Source organism: Charadrius vociferus, unplaced genomic scaffold, assembly GCF_000708025.1.
Source record: "Charadrius vociferus isolate BGI_N301 unplaced genomic scaffold, ASM70802v2 scaffold613, whole genome shotgun sequence".
Taxonomy (NCBI): domain Eukaryota; kingdom Metazoa; phylum Chordata; class Aves; order Charadriiformes; family Charadriidae; genus Charadrius; species Charadrius vociferus.
Window position 1 is genome coordinate 569,026 of NW_009647757.1, and position 9,177 is coordinate 578,202.

The 9,177-nt window shown below is 50.4% G+C and overlaps 1 protein-coding gene across 1 annotated transcript in view; it reads right to left on the reverse strand.

Moving 5' to 3' along the window:
- The window catches only part of SEPN1 (selenoprotein N, 1), an 11,911-nt gene extending 6,386 nt beyond the window's left edge, over nucleotides 1-5,525 (reverse strand). Inside the window, 6 exon segments of the mRNA XM_009882234.1 lie at nucleotides 1,116-1,253; nucleotides 2,058-2,182; nucleotides 3,041-3,253; nucleotides 3,750-3,880; nucleotides 4,695-4,812; nucleotides 5,427-5,525. Coding sequence (XP_009880536.1) covers nucleotides 1,116-1,253; nucleotides 2,058-2,182; nucleotides 3,041-3,253; nucleotides 3,750-3,880; nucleotides 4,695-4,812; nucleotides 5,427-5,525 — 824 coding nt within the window.
- Between the last annotated feature and the right edge of the window lie 3,652 nt (nucleotides 5,526-9,177).

The window sequence follows — 9,177 nt, forward strand, 5'->3', positions numbered from 1 at the left end:
AGTGCAAAGCTATGCACACAAAGCCTTAACCTGTGAAACACCAAGCAAAAAATAGGCTGAAGTAAGAGCATCAGGCTTTGCTGAACTTCAGTGCCTTAAGCCATGCACTGGGATTGCCCGGGGCTGCTCTCCACACCCTTTGTGCCTCTCCCCATCCTCCAAATACCAAGGGACAGCTACTGGTAAGTGAATCAGACCCTGAAATGGGTCAGGGATCCTCAGCGACTTGTAGGGATGCATTGGCCAGTTTTACAGACAACCGCAGAGCTCAATTCACTGAGATTTTCCAGGGACTTGGCTGAAAAGCATAAGCTCATCCATCACAGACGCCCAAGGAGCCTTCTGCAGCTTGCAACAGGTATCTGACATCTGCAAGTGCCCCTGCCACAGCCAGGGACTGCTGGGACAGGTCAAGGGGAGCAGTGCTTGCAGCACTGCTTGCAGAAGAAGCTGCTGCCTGTCGCTAGGGTGATATCAGGACAACCAAAATTCCCCATCCCTGTGTGTCTTCCCATGTGCCTGAGGTACCTCCCTCTAAAGTGGTTTGGCACAGGACAGCTCAGGCTTGGACACTGTTGAGGCACGTGCCAGTTGCAGGCAGGTTGTGCAAGGACATCCATCCCATGCTCCATATCCCCAGCAACCTCTGCCCTGCTTCTCCCGTCCTTCCTCTGTCCTTGTCCTTCCCTGCCTCTTCCAAGCCAGATGCCCCCCAGACCTGTTGATAAACAGAGCTATTCCTGAAAAAATTGCATCAGAACCAGTTTAGGGAGCAACTGTATCTAGAGAATTGAGGACACGATGACCATGATGACTGCTGGCAGAGAAGGATGTGTGGGGAAAACAGATGAGCAAACAACAGAACTAGCCAGCCCAAAGCTCAGGCTGCAGATCTGCTTTCCCTGCACGGGCCAGGACGCCCTCCCTCGTGCTGCAAAGGACAGGGCTGCCACTGCACTCCTATCTCATATAGGAAGAGCCCACTAGCCTCCCCCCGCGCACGGCCCCTGGACCTGCACAGGACAGGATCCCAGAGCCCCTGGGTTTCACTGGGCCTCATTTCTAACAATCCTCAAGTCTCTTTAGCACCCAGGAAGAGAGGGAAAGATCTGTACCTGTTGTTAGTGACAAAGAGCTTAAACTCTCGGACGTGGGAAGAATCCTTGGAGAGGATGATGTGACCTGTGAACTGGCCTGGGGAAAACCAGAAGGGGAAGTCTGGTGGCTCGTTCAGCTGGAACTCAGCGTGGATCCTGAAATGAGAAAGGAGCCATCAGCTGCAGTGCCGGGAGGAGGGAATGGATCATGCACTGCAGATGACAGCAGGGAAAAGTTATCTCCAAGCACCAGGAATTACGAAGCTAAATTGGGGCAGAAAGGTTCCATTCAAAAAGCTCTTCATGTCACACAATGAAGAGAGTAAAAGACTGGAGCAGATCCCCTGGGTCAGGATCACCTCCAGGATCAATGCCTTTTGGAACTGGGCAATAAATGTCCATCCAGGAAGGATGAATTACATTATCATTCCTTGAAACAGAGGAACAGACTATGACCATTTCAGCCTCCCTTCCAGCTTGATCAGGCAAATAAAAGCTGCTCCCAGTAAAACAAGAAAACAATTTCCCAGACTCTCCCCCTTGGAAAGGCACTCCACCCCCTAATTAACCAAAATCTAACACATTTCTTGCTAATCAGGCTCCCCTTTCAGCCAGGGATAGCTCCAAACCAAGGGTGATGGAGAACGGCTGCTGTCCTGCATCTGGGCAACAGTCCCCACCTCACCAGGGACCCAGCGACACTGGGAGCACGGGTGCCCTCTTTCGGCGTCAGCAAAGCATCACACACGGGCTGTGAACCACCCTCTATTTCGAACTGCTTCTCCTCCCTCCCAGCCAGGACACATCTGATCTTGCTTGGGAACATGACTGCATGTGCAATGACACACACACGCACACTCTGCCACGGGCTCACAGCAGCCTTCTCCACTCCCTGAGAAACAGAACAAATTCAGAAGTGCCCCCAAGCCCTCCTCTAACACCCCAGACCCACGGACTTACCTGAATGCTATGGTGTAGTAGAAGGTGCTGATGGCTTGGATACAGGCCACAGCTCCTTGGGGAGCAAAGCGGGTTTTTACAAAGGGGCGTGGGTGGAACATGCTCAAAAGCCTGTGGATTATGATCTATGGAAAGAATTGTAGGAGAGCAAAAATGAGAACAGCTCCTCCACCACAGGTCAGCTGAAACTCCAAAGTAACTCTCTCCACCAGATCAGGAAGGCAAGTGAATTGCTATGACTTAAAAATTAGCTCAGAGACCTACCTAATCACAAAACAAGGAGATAAAGCAAGAGACTGCTTTTAAAAATAAATCCATCTTCCATGTTTTTTATGCTATTCCCATTGTTTGCAAGTTTCCATCATCCCAGTTGGTTGAATGTCTGAGTACGGTAAACTGATCTACGAGGCTGCCTCCATCAATACTACTTAAGACTTTGAAAGAGCGGGTATGCAATCAATAAACACACTGGGCTGGGAAGGTATATCAACTGTGTGATCACTAACACCTGCCTGGGCACCCCGGGGGAAAGCGATACACACACCTAGCTTTACAAAGGATGTATACACATCCTTTCACTTGTCAATGAAATGCTCACCTCTGGGGTGGCACTCGGCAACTGTTCCACAAGGCATCATCACTTCATACAAGTGCTTTCTGAATAACCCTCTACCCTCCCTGTCTGGAAAAGACTAGCTCCAAAACCCACACATGTAAACAAAGCAAGATGAAGATACTCAAGTCAGCCTCATCTGGCCATGACAGACACTCAGAACTTTTGCCTGCTCTCAGTTTTACCTCCAATTTAGGAGAAAGTGCTCTTGGCTGTATGCTGCAGCCTTTTTGCTCCCTTAGAAAGTCCAGGGAGACATAATGCAATAATCTTGTCGCTCTAGGGAGTCCTGCGATTCATCTGGGCTATAAGGCAGAACATTTACACAAAATACCTCCCAGGTATATAGAAACGGAGTTTCATATCTCACCTCTTTGCCCTTGGGAGGCGGAGGGTAAAATCTGTTGTTGGAAAGATACCCAGTGAAGATGTTCAATTCACTAGGAATTATCCACCATGGATCCCCAAGATCCAGTTTATTCTTTGGAGGAAGAAAGGCTTTAAACTGCCTGGCAAGCATCGCGCTCATAGGGGTTGCTGGGGCAGTCCAATTCCTCAGCCCAGACAGAGCGACGTGAGAAATCTGTGAACAAAAGACACTATCAGAGCCTAGACCGGACTCTTCAAACGTGCAGTAATGCTGATGGATGTAACTAGGCTTTGGAGAAGGGTGAAAAAAAACCCAACCCAACCACATTTTAAGTTCTTCCTACCACACCAAACACCACCAAATAGTTCTGTCAACTTTCAATTATGTGAGTAATAGGAAATGGGAGAGAGGGGAACATACCATGTAACACCACTGCTTTTGGACTTAGCTCAGGGAGAGCCATCATTAATGTCTGCTTCAAGCTCCCCAGGAAGGGTGTAATAATCGGGGCAGAGCGCTGCTGAGTGCACTGGAAACAACGAAACCCTGCAGAAAGCAGTGACCTTGCTTGTCAAAGCAAATCCCATGGGCTTGAGGAAGACCATCTCCTCCTCCGAACACGCCAGCACTTATTCCTGGTGATGTTACGAGCCCATCGGATGTGTTTATACCAGAATTTTGGGCCATACACATCCTGCATGATACCTACTCCCAAGAAACCATCTTTGCTCTTCGTCATCGTTTCCATGACCAAAGGCTGGAATTTAGCCACAATGGACAAGGTCTCCCCGCTTGGATCAGGCGTCTCCTCCTCTTCAAATTCGGAGATGGGAGCAACCCCTAGACAAAGGGACAGGAATTTAAGCAGCTGGTTCCCCTCCCTCCCCTTTTAAGCAATTGTGAAGTGATTACACATTTATCCTGGCAAATCCCGGAGCACTGGGAGCTTCCCAGCTGTCCCTACGCTGTATGCAGCAGCAGAACTCAGACCCACCCCAGAGACCAGCTTCAGCTGCATGAATTAAAGGGGAGCCCTCCTTTTAGCGGGCGACTCTCTAAACCCCATGGCTCAGTTAAGCAGTCTCCTTTCACCTAGGAGGGATCAGAACACAGAATTCATTACAGCACAAGCAAACAACTGTCTGTATTTCAACTGTAGTGTAAGCTCTCCCGTACATTATCGTCACCACACTTCTTCCCGCTTGGCACCACCACGAGACATTTGCTACACACTGATACAGTCTCCAGACACGATCTCTCACAATTGCTATCTGAGAGAGACCGCTACAGCCGCAGGAGTGTATCAATGAAGCGCTGTGACTCACTAATAGGTTTGGCCTAGCCTGGGCTGAGCTGTATTTGTTGCATTCACCCATCCCAAATCCCCTTTAAGCTCTAGACAAAGTAACTTATGTACTTTGCTAGTCCAGCAACGGGATCTTCCGTCTTATAAAAACTCTACTTTGTGAAAGTGATGTCTAGTGCTTAAGCCTTTTCAAAAACATGTAAAGCTTAGCAGCCTCTCTTCATGTAAATAAGACACAAAACAGCACCCAAAAAAAACAGAGATGTGAATAAAAACTGTTGAGTGCATTATCTTTGGCTTTTGCTCGGTCTGTGCAGAGAGAGCTCTGCGAGGTAGACAGAAACCTACCCGTCAGCTTCTCAGCTATCGGCTTGAACTCTTCTGGACTGAGGTACAGATCATTGTTTGTGTCCAGAGAAGAAAAGAGAAACAGCCCCTCACTTCCCAAAGACTTCAGCGCCAGCTCCTAGTTCGGGAAGAAGGTGTAAGTGAGATTTCATTCCAACCCCTTGCAGAAATTCACTCCGGCCCCTCTCAGCTTTAGAGTTTATTTGCATTCTTTCCAGCACACAAACACAGCCATCAAATCGAAAGATTAACGCCCCTTGGCAGAATTTTCTGCTATTTACAATAGGGATCGGTGTCCAGGAACTGTTGGCATGAGAGTATTAAAACTACATCTGGCTGAGTAATTCAAACTGAATCATTTGCTCAGTCGGCCTCAAAGCCTTTTGTCAGAAAAATTTCCAACTTTTTCCACATAGTTAGTCCTAAACCTGCAGATATTCAGAGCACCTGGAGATCGTGATTTCTGTAATTAACGGATGCGCAGTGAAACAAAGGCAGTCAAATACATAACTATCCACATTACAAAACGACAAATGAAATGAACCGAGCCCTTGTAACTCGAGGGAAAGCAACCTAACTTAGACCTGTGCCGAGATCCATGCCAGCAGTACTGCATGCAACTGCCCTGCTCTAGTCGGGTTCCCCTCCAAGTCTCCAGCCTCAGGACCGGATGGAGCATTTCAGCCCCTTGCTCCACTGCCTACTCATACATCGGGCAGCCACAAATCCCACAATCTTCTCCAGAAACTTCTGCAAGATCCCAGCCACCCCCAGGCTCAGTTTCTCCCTCTGCAAAGCCCGCACGGAGATCACACAGTGGAAAACACCCATGAAACGCAACGTCTCCCTTGGAGCAGCCCCAGAAAGGCTCTAGATGCTTCTAGTCACTTCCACTCCGCAGCACTCAGCACTGACGGGAAGGGGACGACTTGCGAGCAGAACAAGAGTGCTCCACGTTGGTGTGAGAGAAAGAGAGAGACACACAGCAAGTCAGACAAGCCACATCACTGCCAGCAGCCTGCAGCACATCCCCTGTGACCCATCATTTGGGGCAGCTTCCCCTGCCACCCCCGTAAAAGCCTAAAGCTGCAAGGATAAATACTCTGTATTCTGCTGTTTAACCGTGTTTATTCTCTACTGCCTGCAGCACCACTACCATCCCCAGAGCTCCTGAACTAGTTTATTTTCCATCTGTTGCCTGCCAGCCTGAAGCAGCACTAATGCAGCCTGGAAGGCTTTGCTCCTGTCAACTGCAGCAACAAAAGCACTTAAGAGCTTTCCAGGGCAGTTCCAGGACAGCGACAGACAGAAATAAAGACCCTGGAATACAAACCAGAGATCTGGACGCAGCCATGGCTGAGGAAAGACAAGGAGGGGAGGGCGCAGGAACTACACAGCTGAGAAAAGGAATGAAGGAACAAGATGGCGATTTATCTACACACAGGAACAATCCACTCCAGCCTGTCCACGTTCCTGGGGCCAAAACTGTGCCTTCATTCCCCAAATGAACCGGGATGCACATCCTTGGCCCTGCACACAGATAACAACATTTTCCTGAGCAACTGCCCAGTTCCCTGACAGCCGGGTGCCAGGGTCATGTCAAGAAGCCTCGGGCCAGGCTTCAGTACCCCTCTCGCCTCTAGACCTTGCTTGTGCCCGGCACATAATGCATGAACCTTGTCAGGTGTGATTGCTCACTGTCTGGGAGCCGGCTCACGGCACAGGGAAGCGTGCATGGAGCGCACGGTGGCCTCCCCCTCTGCAGAGGGGGCTGTCCCGGATGCGTACTGAGCTCTGAAGAGACGGTCCATTTCCTAGTCCTCTCCACAGCGCGTCAGCGATTCCCTGCTGATGAATCTTTTAGAGGCTCTCTTCTTTTTGCACTTCACAGACATGGACCTCAAGGGATGGGAGGCAAATGAGCGACAAAGTTTTTAGTTGGTTAGACCGCCTGCTGCTGTACTATTAGGAAAAAGTCATGATCATTTACTTAACAGGGCTGAAGGCAGAAAGAGAACCAGTTATGCCCCACACATACAGAAGAACATCTCTGACTGCGTCTAAGGCAGCAGAACGTGAAGGGGGGAATATGGGTGCCCGGTGTTGGACGTTAGCCTCCAAAAATCAATCTAAATTGAGAGCATGCTCCCATCCCCTCAGCCTGCAATTTCACATAGGTTGAGCATCGGCTGCAGAACCATCAGGTAATTATTCCTACAATCGCAATTGGCCTGAGACACTGTAGCTTTGCAGTCAGGCGACTTATGTGTGCGCACACATCTCACACGCATGCCAGCGGCCGGCTGAATGCCGCCTCCTGGCTAACAGGATCGGTACCGGGCTCCTGCCTGCTCCAGACGACGCTGCCCTCCCCAGAGCTAGTTAAAAAAGCTGCTTCTCCAGCAAAGGCGCGCTCCAGGCAGTATTGGCACAGCACATCAGTTCCACACAACCCTGCAGGACAGATCGCTCCCTCTGGAAACATTTATTTCCATCCTCACAAAGCACGGCAGCTCAGCGGCAGCATCGCGCGAGCCCCTCGCCACCGGGACCGCAGGGAGCCACCCGGCCGGAGATAAGTCCCCAGCCACAGAGGAACAAAGATTTTGCTGCACTCAGTCAAAAGGGATGATAAAAATTATGTTTAAAAGGGGAGAGAGATGTCAGGGCTTGGCCTTTTGCTTTCTGATAACATTCACACTAAAGAAAGCTCTCCAGAGCTTGTGGGGTTTTTTTCATTCTAATCTGAGATTAGAAGAAATAAAGTTTCCCTCTTTGTGCCAGAGCAGTAAGACTGAGCTTTTTCAGTCTTTTTGTAGAGGAGTAGTTGTGGTTTTCACAAAGAGTTTTCTTCTCCCACCTGCTTGTGGGTTGTTTAGCTAAATAAACATTTCCATAGAAAGAGACAAGACATATGTTTTAAGCAGGATGAAGGAAAAATAAAAACCTTGGGCTGCGTGCATGTTGTTCTCCTCTCCAGCAGCGCCTCTCACAGCTCTCTGCCTGTCCTCCAGGAAAAACAAAACCTTCCCAAGACCTGGCCCTCTGTCAGGCAGCGCTGAGGTCCCCTCAGCCAGCCTGCGAAGGACTGTCCTGACCCTTCTGTCCCCGCCAGAAGAATTCTTCTCATTAACTGGTTTGAGCCATTTCCCCCTTTTTTTTGCAATGCAAGAGACAAAGAAAAGAGGCATCTTTTAAAACCACTTGTCTTTTCACTAGAGAAATATAGAAGTCTGCTCTTTTCGTGAACCTTTTTAGATGTTCAAGGATGCACGCCGAAGCGAAGAGCCAGGGGAACAGGACCTCTAACAAAGGCATGCTTTCTCCAAAGCACGCAGCCGTCATTTGAGTTATACGGATTACAATCAAAACCAAGGTCAATCAGCCTAATTTAAAAAAAAACCCTCAAACATAATAAAGCCGCTAAAAAAATCTTCCCATTTTTCAGCTCATGTCCTCCATTCTTTTGCTGCTTCTAAAGTCGGAGTTGCTCCGGGCACACAAGACTTGCATTTCTAGTATGAAAAAAAGATCCACAAACATCTGAGTTTGGGGCCTTTTTTTGCAGGGAATAAAGCAGGAAAGAGACACCTTCCGAGGCCACGCTGAGAGGAGCCACGAAGCGTTACGCCAAGAGCAGGGCCGGGGGCTGGGGCTCCTGCTCTCCCTCCATCTTCTGGCGGGAGCAGCTGGCCTCAAAGCTGGGGCCTGGTGGTCACCACCTGTGGTTGTTTCAGCCTGGTGGTGGCCACCGCAATCCCTGTGGCCACCTCAAGCCTAGTGTCTACCACAGCTCTACAAAACCTCCACCTGGGTAGTGGCTACCTCAAGCCCATAGCCACTGGCATGTGATGAGCACCACAATAGTCACCTCAGCCTGGGAGTGGCCACCACAGCCTGGCAGTCGCCACCTCAAGCTCCAGAGCTGCTGATGCCTGGTGGTCCCTACAGCCTGACAGTGGCTGCCACAGCCTCATGGTCACCACAGCCCAATGATGGTCACCTCAACCCTGGCAGCCACCTCAAGACTACAGCCACCAATGCCCTGTGGCCACCACAACCCAGTGGCAGCCACCACAGCTCTGTGGTTTCCTCAGTCTGGTGATGGCCACCTCAACCCTAGTGGGCACCTGAACCCAGTAGCTACTGATGTGTGGCAGTCACCTCAGCCTGGTGGCAGCTACCTCAGCCACTGTGACCACCTCAGCCTCAGTGGCCACCTCAACCCCTGTGGGCACTGATGCCTGGTGGTCACCTCAACCCTGCTGGCCACCCTAAGCCCCAGTAGCCACCTAAATCCCTGTGGCCACCACCACCTGGTGATCACCTCAGCCCAGCAGCGGCCACCTCACCACCACTGGCCACCTCAACCCCAATGGCCACCGATGCCTGGTGGTCACCTCAACCCTGCCGGCCACCTCAACTCCAGTAGCCACCACTGCCTGGTAGTCACCTCAACCCCGGTGGCCACCCGCGCCTGGGC